At 48.4% G+C, this 16,610-nt stretch overlaps 1 protein-coding gene across 1 annotated transcript in view; it reads right to left on the reverse strand.

Moving 5' to 3' along the window:
- Window positions 1-16,610, reverse strand: part of COL27A1 (collagen type XXVII alpha 1 chain) — a 1,047,548-nt gene that overhangs the window by 474,357 nt on the left and 556,581 nt on the right. Inside the window, exon 21 of the mRNA XM_086924958.1 lies at window positions 2,627-2,680. Within this exon, the coding sequence (XP_086781084.1) occupies window positions 2,627-2,680 (54 nt within the window). The remainder of the gene's footprint in view (window positions 1-2,626; window positions 2,681-16,610) is intronic.

The raw sequence follows: 16,610 nt of genomic DNA on the forward strand, positions 1-16,610 counted from the left end.
TTGGTGCTTAGATATATGGGGTGGTACTTAGATGTATGGGGTCGATGCTAAGGTGTTGGTGCTTGGCTGTATGGGGTTGGTACTTAGATGTATGGGGTCGGTGCTTAGATGTATGGGGTCGGTGCTATGGGGTTGGTGCTTAGATGTATAGGGTGCTCAGTATTAGCTGTTTGTTTAAAAGGTGGGGCAAGAAGTGTTCTGAGCTGCAATGTGTGGGGGATCCGGCGACCCCTGGGATCCGTGACACCTACTCGGGGAGTCCAAGACTGGTTAAAAAATGAAATATTAGTAGATTATTATAGTATATGAATAGAAAAAAAGATAAAAGTCAAATTGAAAATGTTTAAAGGTTCTATAAATGTGAAGGGATTTGAGATTCAAAGCGAACAGCTCGTTGGTCTCCTTGGCTTGATTTGTGGGAGCAGCTCAAGTCCAACTGCATGGACAACGGGTGACCTCAATCAAAGAACTGGTATACATCAACAAAAAGAGAGCATACATTAGGATGAAAAAAGACAAGGAAATAAATCCAAATCTTTGAAGACTACAACCTTCCCATTACAATGTTGATTATAATTTACCTTTTGTGTGTTGAACAAAATATTGTACAGTTTATGCATTTGTTGAATGTATAGTTGTTTCTGTAGTTATGTATTGTTTTGAGGTTCAATCATAGAAATTGCTTAGGTGGGGTCCCCTGTGTCCATTAGTCTTTCACTGTGGTCCCCTGAAGGCAAAGGGTTAAGTCCCACAGGTTTAGCGTGTTTAGATGTGTTGTGGTTAGTGCTTAGAGGTGTTGTGGTTAGTGCTTAAAGGTGTTGTGGTTAGTGCTTAAAGGTGTTGTGGTTAGTGCTTAGATATGTTGTGGTTAGTGCTTAGAGGTATTGTGGTTAGTGCTTAAAGGTGTTGTGGTTAGTGCTTAGATGTGTTGTGGTTAGTGCTCAGAGGTGTTGTGGTAAGTGATTAGATGTGTTGTGGTTAGTGGTTAGAGGTGTTATGGTTGGAGCTTAGAGGTGTTGTGGTTAGTGCTGAAAGGTATTGTGGTTAGTGCTTAGATGTGTTGTGGTTAATGCTTAGATGTGTTGTGGTTAGTGCTTAGAGGTGTTGTGGTTAGTGCTTAGATGTGTTGTGGTTAGTGCTTAGATGTGTTGTGGTTAGTGCTTAGAGTTGTTATGGTTAGTGCTTAGATGATGTGGGTTGGCAGGATGCTGTAGTGATGCTTTGGGGTTGTGTTTAAATGTTGTGGGATAGTGAGAATGAGTGTGCGAGAGACAGCAGGTTAGTGAGAATGAGTGTGCGATAGAGAGCAGGATAGTGAGAATGAGCAGGATAGTGAGAATGAGTGGGAGAGAGAGTAGGATAGTGAGAATGAGTGGGAGAGAGAGTAAGATAGTGAGTGAGTGTGTGAGAGAGAGCAGAATAGTAAGAATGAGTGGGAGAGAGAGCAGGATAGTGAGAATGAGTGTGTGAGAGAGAGCAGAATAGTAAGAATGAGTGGGAGAGAGAGCAGGATTGTGAGAATGAGTGTGTGAGAGAGAGCAGAATAGTAAGAATGAGTGGGAGAGAGAGCAGGATAGTGAGTGAGTGTGAGAGAGAGCAGGATAGTGAGGGAGTGTGAGAGAGAGAGAGCAGGATAGTGAGAATGAGTGTGCGAGAGAGAGCGGAATAGTGAGAATGAGTGGGAGAGAGAGCAGGACATTGAGAATGAATGTGAGAGAGAGCAGGATAGTGAGAATGAGTGTGCGAGAGAGAGCAGGATAGTGAGAATGAGTGGGAGAGAGAGCAGGATAGTGAGTGAGTGTGAGAGAGAGCAGGATAGTGAGAATGAGTGTGCGAGAGAGAGCGGAATAGTGAGAATGAGTGGGAGAGAGAGCAGGACATTGAGAATGAGTGTGAGAGAGAGCAGGATAGTGAGAATGAGTGTGCGAGAGAGAGCGGAATAGTGAGAATGAGTGGGAGAGAGAGCAGGACATTGAGAATGAGTGGGAGAGAGAGCAGGATAGTGAGAATAAGTGTGCGAGAGAGAGCAGGATAGTGAGAATGGGTGGGAGAGAGAGCAGGATAGTGAGTGAGTGTGAGAGAGAGCAGGATAGTGTGAGAGAGAGAAGGATAGTGAAAATGAGTGTGCGAGAGAGCAGGATAGTGAGAATGAGTGTGCGAGAGAGAACAGAATAGTGAGAATGAGTGTGCGAGAGAGTAGGATAGTGAGAATGAGTGTGAGAGAGAGCAGGATAGTGAGAATGAGTGTGCGAGAGAGCAGGATAGTGAGAATGAGTGGGAGAGAGAGTAGGATAGTGAGAATGAGTGGGAGAGAGAGTAGGATAGTGAGAATGAGTGGGAGAGAGAAGGTTAATGAAAATAGCTGACTGTATGTTGTGTCTCAAGGAGTGGGCGTGAGAGTGGTACATTGTGTGTGTGTGTGCTTTATATGTTTGTTGTTTCAGGTGGTGGCGTGCTCATATGCTGTGTTTGCCATGGGGTGGATGGCATGGTATGGGCGGCTTTGCCACACAGGGTTCGCGGCCCCATAGGTGGCCGGTGTGGGCGGTGCCTTTGCCTGGGGCGTGTCCACTCGAGCACAAGGCAGAATTGAGGCGTCCCCCCAATACTTCAGGAAATGACTCACCTTCTCCCCCACAACTCCGGGTTCACCCACAGCCCCAACGAATCCTATCAGCCCCTGCAGGATAGAAAACAGCACTTCACCAGAGGTAGAACAGTACTTCACCAGAGGTAGAACAGCACTTCACCAGAGGTAGAACAGCACTTCACCAGAGGTAGAACAGCACTTCACCAGAGGTACAACAGCACTTCACCAGAGGTACAACAACACTTCACCACAGGTAGAACAGCACTTCACCACAGGTACAACAGTACTTCAGAGGTAGAACATCACTTCACCAGAGGTACAACAGCACTCGAAAAACACCCTGAAGAGGGACCAATGAGAAGGTACTTACCGTTGGTAATGCTCTTTCCGGTGGATACTCAGACTACCTGCAGGTTTCCCTCCTTTAGAACATACCTGACCACACTGGATGTGGAACACATTGCAACAGCTCTATCCCGCTGGCATTCTGCTCTCTCTCTGGACCAGCCGATGTGTGACCTCATTACAGCCATATAGCGGCACTCCAGTGCCCCGGCGTCCGTAAGGAATATGCTACTTACCAGTATGCATCTGTTCTTGGCATGTTCTTGGCATGTAGGGCTGCTGACATTCATGCTGACATTCATATCTGTGCATAGATCGCCGCCGAGTGTTGGGTCCGGATGATTGCACATTGTTGTCCTGGAAGAGTCTTCGAAGTATCACGAGATAGGTGGCTCCTCCCCTGGACTTCAGTGCGCATGGGCATCCTCTCCATTCTCAGATTGTTTTTCGCCATTGTGGCAGAGATGGAGTGTGGTACAGTAAGAGATGTCCATGCAAGAAAGCTACAGCTGCGTCAGGCACCGGGCGGGAGGGCGGATGATATAAATGTCAGCAGCCCTACATGCCAAGAACAGATGCATACTGGTAAGTAGCATATTCCGTTCGAGGCATGTGGGCTGCTGAATTCATATCTGTGCATAGAATGTATAGCAGTGTCTCCCCTAGCGGCGGTTGCCCGTGCCAGCTGCAGCAGTCTGAAATAGAGTTTTTAGAACAGCCTGTCCTACAGCAGCTTGCTGTTTGGAATGTACATCTACACAATAGTGTTTTGTGAAAGTATGTATGGTAGTCCACGTGGCTGCTCTACATATTTCCTCTATGGGAATGTTTCCCAGGAAAGCCATGGATGCCCCTAGTTTGCGTGTGGAATGCGCTCTTGGGGGAACTGTTAAAGTGCGTTTTGCTTTAAGATAACATATTTGAATGCACTAACTATCCATCTGGCTAATCCAGATTTTGAGATGGGGTTGCATTTGTGTTGTGGTGAAAAGGCAACAAACAACTGTTTAGTTTTCCTAAAATCCTTAGTTCTATCAATGTAGTATAGAAGAGCTCTCTTGACATCTAGTGTGTGTAGAGCCCTTTCAGGTACTGACTGTGGATTTGGAAAGAACACTGGCAGTTCTATTGTTTGATTTATATGAAAATGGGATACCACTTTTGGCATAAATTTAGGGTTTGTTCAAAGAACTACCCTATTTGCATGTATTTGGATGAATGGCTCTTGAGTAGTTAGAGCTTGCAACTCACTAACTCTTCAAAGCGAAGTAATCGCTACAAGAAAAGCCACCTTCCATGTTAGGAACTGTAATTCACATGAATGCAAAGGTTCAAATGGTGGTCCCATCAGTCTGGTTAAAACGACGTTTAGGTTCCAGACAGGTGAAGCTGGGTGTTTTGGGGGGATTATTCGTTTGAGTCCCTCCATGAATGCTTTAATTGCAGGCACTCTAAACAGCGAAAAATGCTGCCTGTTTTGAAGATAAGCTGCAATGGCAGCTAAGTGGATTCTTATAGAGGAATAAGCTAGATTGCAAAGTTGTAGGTGCAAAAGGTAACAAATGATATTTTGCGTTGAAGCATCTAGTGGGTTTATGTTATTGTTATTACAGTAAATGACAAAACGCTTCCACTTAGCTGTGTAACAAGCTCTTGTAGTAGGTTTTCTTGCCTCCTTGATAAAGTTCATACAGTCTGGAGGTGAGTTTAGGTACCCAAACTCTAAGATTTCAGGAGCCAGATTGCAAAGTTCAGTTGTTGCGGATCTGGGTGCTGTATATCTCCACGGCTCTGAGTGAGAAGAGTGGGTGTTAGCCGTAGTCTTGAGGCACCACGGAAAGTTCTACAAAAGTTGTGTACCATGGTTGCCTCGCCCATGTTGGAGCAACCAGGATTAGTGTTGGCGTAGTTTGCGTGCCACTAGCGGTATTAACGGTGCTGGGGGAAAAGCGTACGCAAATTTACCTGACCAGTTCATCCATATCGCATTACCCTGCAACTGCGGATGTGGAAACCTGGCGGCAAAGTACTGGCATTTTGCGTTTTCTTTTGTGGCGAACAGGTCTATCTCTGGTTGACCCCACTGTTGGAAGTACGGTTGCAGCACTGTGGGATGAATCTCCCACTCGTGCATTTGTTGGCTGTGTCTGCTGAGCAGATCCGCTACTTGGTTGTTTTTCCCTGGGAGGTGTTGTGCCATGAGAAAAATGTTTCTTTGAATGGCCCACTTCTACATGCTTTGGGCTATATTTGATAGCTGCGGAGAGTGTGTTCCTCCCTGTTTCTGTATGTAGTACATTGCTGTCATGTTGTCCGTCCGGTTCAACACAGTTTTGTTGCATAAATGTACTTTGAACGCTTTCATTGACAAGAAAATTGCCATCATCTCTAACAAGTTGATGTGCATTTTCTTTTGTTGTGTCGTCCATAGGCCCTGCACTGTGAACTGAAGGACATGGGTTTCCCATCCTTTCAGGGATGCGTCTGTTGTCAACACTATCTGTGGTACAGGCTCCTGGAACAGTCATCCCTTGCAAAGGTTTTGTGGATTCCACCAATGCAGAGAGTTGTATGCACGTCTGGTCACCAACACTAGGTCTTTTAATTGTCCTTGAGCCTGGTTCCACTGCTGTGCTAAGCACTGTTGTAGTGGACGCATGTGCAGCCTTGCGTGAGGGACTATGAAGATGCACGAAGCCATCATGCCTATGAGTTGCATATACACTCGGGCAGAGAGCGAGTGTTGGGGCTTGAACTTTTGGATGAGCAGTTGCATACTGTGTATCCTTGCAGCGTTTGGGTATGCTTTTGACTCCAGAGTATTTATTGTTGCGCCCAGGTACTGCTGGACATGGGACGTCTGGAGATGAGATTTTGGGTAGTTCAACGTGAAGCCTAGACTGTGCAGGAGGTGAATGGTTTGGGACATGTGGCTGGCACATTGCTGGGCCGACTTTGCTTGTATTAGGCAGTCGTCCAGGTACGGATAGACGTGAATATGTTGTCTTCTCAAATGTGCAGCTACTGTCGCTAGGCATTTTGTGAACACCCTTGGGGCTGTTGTTACACCAAATGGAAGGACTTTGAATTGGTAATGTTGATTTTTTATTGTGATCCGTAGATCCTTCCTGTGAGCAGGATGTATTGGGATATCGAAGTATGCATCTTTGAGGTCCAAAGTTGCGAGTAAGTCTCCTTGTTGCAGCAGTGGTAAGACTTGTTGTAGAGTCAGCAAATGGAAATGCTCTGATAACATGTATTGATTTAGGAGCCTGAGGTCCAATATGGGTCTGAGATACCCGTCCTTTTTGGGGATGAGGAAGTACAGTGAGTATACCCCTGTACCCTGATGTTCTAATGGTACTAGTTCTATGGCCCCTTTTTGCAGCATGCTGATGACTTCTTGCTGCAATAAGTTTAGGTGTTCTGCAGACATAGGACGGTGTCTTGGTGGTATGTTGGGTGGTGTGGAAGTTAGCTCTAGGCAATAGCCATCCTGGATAATTTGCCTTACCCACTTGTCTGTAGTGATGTTTTGCCAGACTGGTAGGAACTGCTGTAATCGTCCCCCGACTGGTGTAGTATGGTCTGGGGGTATCACTAAGAGGATCTGGTGGTATTATTCCCTCGTCCTCTGCCTTTGTTGTTATTGCCGCGGTATCCACCTCTATTGTTTTTATTGTAAGTGGTTTGCGCATTTGCTTTGTAGATTGAGGTCTGCTGTGATGAGCTACCTCTTGCAGCACATCTGTAATTGGAGCGACGAAAGGAGCCTCTATGCTGTTGGGATTGCAAGGCTCCCATAGACTTAGCTGTTTCAAGTGTCCTTTTTCATTTTGTCCAGGATTGTGTCTACAGCTGGACCAAACAAATAGTCAGGATTTACTGGCTGATTTAATAAAGTAGACTGGACTTCATTTTTGAAACCTGAGATGCGAAGCCACGCATGTCTCCTGAGCATGACACTGGTGTTAATTGATCTGGCCGCTGTGTCTGCCACGTCTAGGGCACATTTAATGGAGGCGTTAGTTATTAGCTTTCCCTCCTGTACTAGGTCTTCAGCCAGTTCCTTGTAAGGTTCAGGTAAATGTTGGAGAAGTGTCTCTAGGGTGTCATAGTGTGCCCTGTGGTACCTAGCCAACAGGGCTTGCGTATTAGATATTCGCCATATATTAGCTGCTTGAGCAGCTACCCTCTTTCCTGAGGCCTCCAAGATCTCTGATTCTTTGTCAGGAGGTGGAGCTTCTCCAGTTGTTTGTGAGTTTGCACGTTTACGTGCATTGGATACCACTAAGGGATCCAAAGGCAGTTGTCCCTTAATGCATGTGGGGTCTACTGGTGCTGGCCTGTACTTCCTCTCTATTCTGGGGTTAATGACCCTTGCCCTAGTTGTTTCCTTAAATATGTCACCTGCATGTTTAAGTACCCCTTTTAACATAGGTAGTGTTTTGATAGATCTTTCTGATGTGGCAAAAGTGTCAAAGAGGAAATCCTCCTCAATGGGGTCTGCATGCATCTCAACATTGTGATGGAGGGCTGCCCTATCTATAAGTGCATTAAAAGCAGCTGTATCCTCTGTGGGGGAAGCCTTAGCAGGCACATCTGGAATGGGCTGAGAATCACTGGGATGTACTGGGTCTGCCCATGGTTGAGCTTGACTGTCTTGGTCAGGGTCAACTGTGTAATTGTATTCCTCATTATCCTCATAATCCACCTCTTCATCTGAGTGTGTGGGTGTATATGAGTATGTGTGTGGTATAGTTTGTTTTATAGGCTCAAATAGAATAGGTGAGGTTGCACAGTCCCTTTTCTTTTTGAGTGGGAAGACATAAGTCTCTTTTTCAGTTTCTGGTCTCAGTTTTCTTTTGTAGAGAGTGACTTTGCCAGAATTAGGGTCAATGTAAAGTTTTGACTGTTCTTCTGTTGAGGGGTCTTGATATAAGATCTCCTGCTCAGTAGTTCTTGTTTGTTTTGCCAATGTCTTTGGTTTACTTTGTTTCGGCTCGATACCGGTTTTCGGGTCGACTGCCTTAGTTTTAGAGGAAATTGGTAGACCAAATTTGATCGGTCCAAGAGTTTCCTGTGTTTCAACAGTCTTTTTAGGTTGTGCCAGCTTCTTTGGAGCCAATGTTTTTATAGTTTCAACATTTTTTGTGGAGTCGATAGTCCCCTTATGACGGTGTTTTTGGAACGATGCTTTGCTGTCTCGGCTCGATGCTCTTTTTCGGGTCGATTTTCTTCGGCTCGATATGTTTTTGTTGCACATCCATTGGTTTGTCGACTCTCTGCTTTGGTTCGACAACCTTCTTCGGATTGAGTCCCTTTTTTGTGTTGTCGACTGTCGACGCCGATTTTTTCGGTTCGACGTCCTTTTGTTTTGGAGTGGATGTAGGTGTGGCAGCCTTTAGCTCGACGACCCTTGTGTTTGAATCCGATGGATCGACATAGTTAGGTCCGAAGACCGTATTGTCGACGATTTTCTTTGGGACCGATTCAGATGGATCGACGTAGTTAGGTCCGAAGACTGTGTTGTCGATAAGTTTCAATTTTGTTTTTGGTTCCATCACTTTTGGTTTCGATATCAACAACTTTGGGTTATGTTGATTAGATGGCTCTTTCGTAATATTCTTAGCCGAGCTGTATCGCGGGGCTATAGAATGTGTTTCAAGATCTTGGCTAAGGCCTTCTGGCGATGCCTCGACTCGAGCCTGTGGTACCACAGAAGTGTATGTTTGGGCTGTTGTACTCATGGTTGGCCCCGATGTAGTTGGCCCCGTTTCATCACTGGAGTCGTCTTTGACGCCCCCGATTACTTGCTCGCCGTCTCCTACCTCGACGATGTCTTCGTCGTCGTCGACATAGTAGTTGGAGTCATGGTCTGAATCTTGATCCGACTGTTGATCTGAATCTTCGGCCTCGATGAGATCTTGTTCATCGTCGAAGATATTTTCGGTCTCCGGCGCTGGTTTCTGCATGATTTGCCTTGCGGCTCGTCGAACCCGAAGTGTCTTTTTGGATCGAAATTGTGCACAGGCTAGGCAGTCTGTTTCATTATGTTCTGGAGATAAACACTTGTTACATACAGGGTGTTTATCTCTATGTGGGTATCTAGAATTACAAAGAGGGCATCTTTTGAATGGACTTCGTTCCATCGACGACCAATCTTCTTGGCGTCGAGAAGACCTGCGGCCCGATCCGACGTCCTGAGTTGAATGAACTGTAGATAAAGCTGTTGGCACCGATCGAAACAATACCGACGAGTCCGAATGCCTTTTGGCCTTTTAAATAAGTTTTTTTCGATTCCGAACTTCAAGTAAAGGAAAGTACACCCGAACCCAATGGAGGAGAAAAACAATCTGAGGATGGAGAGGATGCCCTTGCACACTGTAGTCCAGGGGAGGAGCCACCTATCTCGTGATACTTCGAAGACTCTTCTAGGACAACAATGTGCAATCATCCGGACCCAACACTAGGCGGCGATCTATGCACAGATATGAATTCAGCAGCCCACATGCCTCGAACCAAACGTTACACAACAATCTAACGTGAGATCTTGTTATGAGGATGTCTGAGACCACTCAAGAGAGGGGACGCAAGCGGGTCAGTAAGGATTCGACAAGTAGACAGTACTCACCAGGAATATCGGTACTGAAGGTAAGTAACTTAGGGGCAGCCAGTGATAATTATATTATCACAGGCTATCTCTGGTATTTATCGCCCTAGTAGCATGTAAATAGCAACGCATTACTCCAGGGCGATAAAAATTCTAGAGATAGCAATGTTATTGCCCTTTTGCAGAGAGCAACGCTGTTTTTCCAGGATTGCACCCTGCAAAAGGGCAATAATCTTGCTGATACGTAATCCACCCCCTATGTTAGGGATGGCTAAGTTAGGATTTTTAAAGAACAATGAAGGAGTGGAATGGAGAGGAAACCCTCATGGGTCTTTGTCACTGAAACGTGGGCTAAAGACTCCTCAGGTCCCGACCTTGTCGAAGCGGTCCCTGAAGGGTACTGCCTAGCACGGCAGGATAGAATGCGCCGTGTAGGAGGCGGGCTGGCCATCTTGTATAAAGATAGGTTCCATTGTCACATCATACCTGTCTCTGACCCCAAGGATGCTTTTCAAGTGCTATATTTCTCCCTGTCTGACTCTTTTAATCCCGCATTCAACGGGATACTGGTTTATCGACCTCCCGGTCCCAGAGCAGACTTTGGTCTGAAACTGCTTCATGTTCTTGAACCCTATTTTGGTCGCTTACTATTCTGGGAGATTTTAATTTTCATCTAGAGCTGTTGGAGGCTCATGACACTCTTTCCCTGCTGGAAGTTATGTCAGCTTGTGGACTCACCCAACTGGTGAAAGGACCCACCCACCGAGCGGGGCATACGCTCGATGGGATTTTCTCTAATGATCAGAGGCTGACAGTAATTGATCCCTTCTTTCTGTCATGGTCAGATCATCTGGCCGTTCCTTTCAATCTTGCCTACTCGATCCAGGACACCTCTAGAAAAATTCCGAGTACGACGGAATTACGTAGGAATTTTAAAAACATCACGGAAAATTCCTTTAATCCGTGTACGCTTAGTGTGTCCACATTCCAGGAGAATGATGTTCAGTCGGCGGTCTCACAATATGAAAAGACCATTAAGGAGGCTTTGGATGAACTGGCTCCTATTCGATCATGCTACTCAGCCAGGAAAAAACCCTCAGCTCCCTGGTTCTCAGAACATTTAAGACTCCTCAGTCAGGAAGCAAGGAGACAGGAGCGCTTATGGCATTCTAGCTGGGACCAAAAAGATAAGGAAGCCCACAAGATCCTGATAAAGAATTATAAGTTGGAAGTGATTAGGACCAAACAAGAATACTTCACGGCCCTCACAACCTCACTTTCTTCTCCTAAAGAGCTCTTTAGGATAGTGGACTCTCTTACATCTCTTCAGACCCCCGACCCTGTAACTGCATCTCAGGAGCTCTGCAATAGGATAGCTTCCTTTTTTCAGTCTAAAATATCGGACATCTACATCGCTCTGGAGTGGCAGAGATCTTCTACCACTGAGCCCCCGGCTACCGTTGTTTCGGACCCTGCTCCCGCAGAGATATCTCTGTCCGGAGGTCTGGAATCCTTTCCTCCCCTCTCATTACAGGATTTAGACATTCTTCTTAATAAAACTAAATCCGGTTCCCCGCTAGATGTTTGCCCTCTTAAGATCCTCAAGCAGTGTAGAGAACCCCTCCTACCCCCTCTTGTTGACATCATGAATAGGGCGATGAGGGAGGGCATTTTTCCTCAGCAGTGGAAAAATGCTGTAGTACAACCGTTGCTCAAGAAACCTTCTCTTGACCCCGGGGTATTAAAAAACTTTCGCCCCATCTCACTGCTCCCGGCTCCCGCGAAGATGTTAGAAGCACATCTAAATAAACATCTGGCTGCCTTCGTGGAGAGCTCGGGCTGTTTGGATCTTTCCCAGCAGTGTTTCAGGAGGGAACACAGCACTGAGTCTGCCCTCACCATAGGGGTTTATAATATCTGCACGCGCGTGGATGGGGGACAGACCTCCCTCCTGATCCTTTTAGACCTCACGGCTGCCTTCGATACCCTTTCTCCCTCGGTTTTAACATCTCGCCTGAGGGAGATTGGGGTTCAGGGGGCGGCCCTGGGGCTCCTTACCTCTTTCCTTGGCCATAGAGAGCAAAGGGTGATGCTGGGTAAATTCCTATCTCCATCCCTGTCTGTGCAATGTGGGGTCCCGCAGGGGTCGGCGCTAAGCCCCACCCTTTTTAACATTTATGTGACCCCCTTGCCAGACTTATTAGATCTTTCGGGATGGAGGTAGTTTCCTATGCGGATGACACCCAGATCCTCATCTCTCTCTCCCAGTCAGTCACGTCGACTGCCTCCAATTTTAGATCTTGCATGGAGGCAGTCGGTCAATGGATGATTCACAACTCATTGAAACTGAACGGAGAGAAGACTGAGGTGATGGTGTTTGGAGGAAAGGAGGAGATTTGGTCAGCTGAGTGGTGGCCAGACTCATTGGGTGCCTGTCCTGATCCTACCTCCTCAGCCAAAAATCTTGGGGTTATGATTGATCCCATCCTCAGTATGTGCCAACAGGTCAACAGGACTGTATCGACTTGTTGGGGTATCATTCGCATACTAAGGAAAATTAGGCACTATCTCTCACTGCAGGCAAGGAAACAACTCGCTGTTGCCCTCCTTGGCTCCCGTCTGGACTACTGCAATGCACTGTATGCGGGACTGAATAAAAGTCAGCTGCAGCGCTTGCAAGTGGTCCAGAATGCAGCAGCCAGATTTGTCCTGGATCTACCCCGATGTGCCTCTGCTACCTCTGCCAGGAAGCAGCTTCACTGGCTTCCTGTTGAGGACCGTATACTCTTTAAGACCCTGTGTATGGTCTATAAGGCCCTAGCAAAAAACAGCCCTACTGGAATTGGATCCATTTTGTCTCGTTACAGTCCAGGTAGGAACCTTCGTTCCTCCAACAGACTTCTTCTTTCAGTTCCTCGTATCCGGAAAACTAGATGGGGTGGCAAAGCCTTTTCCAATCTGGCCCCAAAGTGGTGGAACGCTCTCCCACTGGAATTAAGGTCCCTTCCCACTTTACAATCATTTAGAACTGCCTTGAAGACTCGTCTTTTTGTGCGCGCTTACCTGCAGTTGTGCTCTGCCTTTTTGATCTTCTTTGATAGGCGCCTTGACACCTTCGGGTTTAGTTTGCGCAGTATAAATTGCATAATAAATAAATATTAAATAAATAAGGAGTGACAAGAAAGAAGAGATACCGCAGTGCAGTGGAGCCTCGGATGGCCTGGGATAGCCGGCCTCTCTCGGGGGGCCGGTGCGTAGAGGCGCTCGCTTGGGGACCGGAGCGCGGACGGAAGGGGGTCTTAGTGCACCGCATGTTCGTGGGGCACCCGGTGCTAAATCATTCGTAGACGACCTGATTCGGTCTCCATGGTAAAAACAGTATGATGAAGCATGTCATCAACTATGTTGATGAGTGAGGGTTTTATTTCCAAACATTGAATGCTTCCTACCCAGTTAGCCATTCTCTTATGTTCTTCCTGTGTGAGTACTAGTATCTTATGAAACAACTTGCTGTCTCGGTCCAGGAATTAGTATCTTGGATATTGTAAATCTCTTCTTTCTTGTCACTCCTTCATTGTTCTTTAATATTTTGTTGGGGGAATAGGAGTGTCCTTTATCCCTATCTCTCTTGTTGTTATTGATAAGTTAGGATTTTAGCAGACATTAGATTATGGCGAAAATGGCTGTTTTCGCCAGAATCTAACATGTGCTAAAATCCTGTGGGCTGCCTTGTAAATATTGCGATGTAAACATCAGCGATATTTGCAAGGGGGTCCATCTTGAGTACGCCCAGTGACGCCCACTTTGCATCTCATTGGAGATGCAAAGGGAGGCGTTGGGGAAAAGGGGGGCTAACTTGCGATTATGCATGTTAGCACCCTCTTGTAAATAGGGTGCTGGTTTTATCTCTGCTTTTTTGGCTTTGAAAGCCAAAAAAGCAGAGATAAAGCCCTTGTAAATATGCCCCAAAGACTTCTGATCGGAACTCCTGCAGATTCCTCACCTTCTGAATAAGTCCCAGAGCAATGCCCCTCCCAGGAGAAGGTCTGAGGAGATGCAGCGCTGGCTGTGCGAAGGGGCCATTCCTACAGACCTCCAAGTCTGAATAATAATGCTGATCAAGTAATGTGGCCGGAGGCCATGCTGCCACGCGGCAACTCTTTCAGGGTTGGCATAGCCCTGAATAAGGCTGAAGTTGTTGCTTTCACCCTCGCAGACTGGCCCGAATACCTTTCAGTGTTTCTTTTTGGCTAAGGGATAGCAGATCTTAATACAATGCACAGTCCACTTAGACAAAGTCCTCTTCTGGACAGCGTTCCTCCTTCTGCACCAGCGCATCTTACGAAGAGTTGATCGATCAGAATCCCTAAGCCCGGTCGATGGAGTCGCGGCCACCCTACAAGGACTCAAGCATGTCTGGGAAGAAGGGTGTGAGTGGAAGTTGGGCACAAGGGGTAAGTCGCTCGTCCACGTGCCATGCCAATGTGATGGCTGCCAAGGAGACGGGTTCAATGTCCGTAGGCACCACTGGCAGCTGTTCATAGGCTCAGACAGAGCTCCTCACTGGCAGCTGTTCATAGGCTCAGACAGAGCTCCTCACTGGCAGCTGTTCATAGGCTCAGACAGAGCTCCCTACTGGCAGCTGTTCATAGGCTCAGACAGAGCTCCTCACTGGCAGCTGTTCATAGGCTCAGACAGAGCTCCTCACAGGCAGCTGTTCATAGGCTCAGACAGAGCTCCTCCCTGGCAGCTGTTCATAGGCTCAGACAGAGCTCCTCACTGGCAGCTGTTCATAGGCTCAGACAGCGCCCCACTGGCAGCTGTTCATAGGCTCAGACAGAGCTCCCCACTGGCAGCTGTTCATAGGCTCAGACAGAGCTCCTCACTGGCAGCTGTTCATAGGCTCAGACAGAGCTCCCCACTGGCAGCTGTTCATAGGCTCAGACAGAGCTTCTCACTGGCAGCTGTTCATAGGCTCAGACAGAGCTCCTCACTGGCAGCTGTTCATAGGCTCAGACAGAGCTCCTCACTGGCAGCTGTTCATAGGCTCAGACAGAGCTCCTCCCTGGCAGCGGTTCATAGGCTCAGACAGAGCTCCTCACTGGCAGCTGTTCATAGGCTCAGACAGAGCTCCTCACTGGCAGCTGTTCATAGGCTCAGACAGAGCTCCTCACAGGCAGCTGTTCATAGGCTCAGACAGAGCTCCTCCCTGGCAGCTGTTCATAGGCTCAGACAGAGCTCCTCACTGGCAGCTGTTCATAGGCTCAGACAGAGCTCCTCACTGGCAGCTGTTCATAGGCTCCGACAGAGCTCCTCACTGGCAGCTGTTCATAGGCTCCGACAGAGCTCCTCACTGGCAGCTGTTCATAGGCTCAGACAGAGCTCCCCACTGGCAGCTGTTCATAGGCTCCGACAGAGCTCCTCACTGGCAGCTGTTCATAGGCTCCGACAGAGCTCCCCACTGGCAGCTGTTCATAGGCTCAGACAGAGCTCCTCACTGGCAGCTGTTCATAGGCTCATACAGAGCTCCTCACTGGCAGCTGTTCATAGGCTCAGACAGAGCTCCTCACTGGCAGCTGTTCATAGGCTCAGACAGAGCTCCTCACTGGCAGCTGTTCATAGGCTCAGACCAAGCTCCCCACTGGCAGCTGTTCATAGGCTCAGACAGAGCTCCTCACTGGCAGCTGTTCATAGGCTCAGACAGAGCTCCTCACTGGCAGCTGTTCATAGGCTCAGACAGAGCTCCTCACTGGCAGCTGTTCATAGGCTCAGACAGAGCCCCCCACTGGCAGCTGTTCATAGGCTCAGACAGAGCTCCTCACTGGCAGCTGTTCATAGGCTCAGACAGAGCTCCCCACTGGCAGCTGTTCATAGGCTCAGACAGAGCTCCTCACTGGCAGCTGTTCATAGGCTCAGACAGAGCTCCTCACTGGCAGCTGTTCATAGTCTCAGACAGAGCTCCTCACTGGCAGGAGCTCCTATCAGAAACCTCAGAACAGAGAAGTGGGATTCATGTCAGAAACCTCACAGCAGTCAGAGACTTCAATTGAGGAGGCATCTAAACAAAGACGACAGGGCTGGGCTCATCCTTTGTAGGTAACGAAAGCACCAAGCAAGCATGTGAAAGAAGCTTCTTCAGAGGATCAGCGCTCCTTCGTGCACCAAGAAACAACACCGTTGCCCCACCCAGCACTAGACGCCTACGGGTATATGCAGCGCTTTACAAGTATTAAAAATAAATAAATTGAAGAGGGGCAGCATGCTGCTAGGATGATCCACCGGCTCTGGGAGCACAGCTTTCCGCACTCAGACTCAGGGCGCGAAGATGCAGGCTCTGGAGGCCGGGCCGGACTGGGAACCCGGAGCAGCCTGGCAAAGGTTGGGTCGGACTAGGAACCCGGAACAGCCCTGGCAAAGGTTGGGTCGGACTAGGAACCCGGAGCAGCCCTGGCAAAGGTTGGGCCGGACTGGAAACCCAGAACAGCCCTGGCAAAGGTTGGGCCGGACTGGGAACCCGGAGCAGCCCTGGCAAAGGTTGGGCCGCACTGGGAACCTGGAGCAGCCTGGCATATGTTGGGCCGGACTAGGAACCCGGAGCAGCCCTGGCAAAGGTTGGGCCGGACTGGGAACCTGGAGCAGCCCTGGCAAAGGTTGGGCCGGACTAGGAACCTGGAGCAGCCTGGCAAAGGTTGGGCCGCACTGGGAACCTGGAGCAGCCTGGCAAAGGTTGGGCCGGACTAGGAACCCGGAGCAGCCCTGGCAAAGGTTGGGCCGGACTGGGAACCTGGAGCAGCCCTGGCAAAGGTTGGGCCGCACTGGGAACCTGGAGCAGCCTGGCAAGGGTTGGGCCGGACTAGGAACCTGGAGCAGCCCTGGCAAAGGTTGGGCCGGACTGGGAACCCAGAGCAGCCTGGCAAAGGTTGGGACGGACTGGGAACCCAGAGCAGCCCTGGCAAAGGTTGGGCCGGACTGGGAACCCGGAGCAGCCTGGCAAAGGTTGGGACGGACTGGGAACCCAGAGCAGCCCTGGCAAATGTTGGGCCGGACTGGGAACCCGGAGCA

The sequence above is a fragment of the Lissotriton vulgaris genome, chromosome 5, assembly GCF_964263255.1.
Source record: "Lissotriton vulgaris chromosome 5, aLisVul1.2, whole genome shotgun sequence".
Classification (NCBI taxonomy): domain Eukaryota; kingdom Metazoa; phylum Chordata; class Amphibia; order Caudata; family Salamandridae; genus Lissotriton; species Lissotriton vulgaris.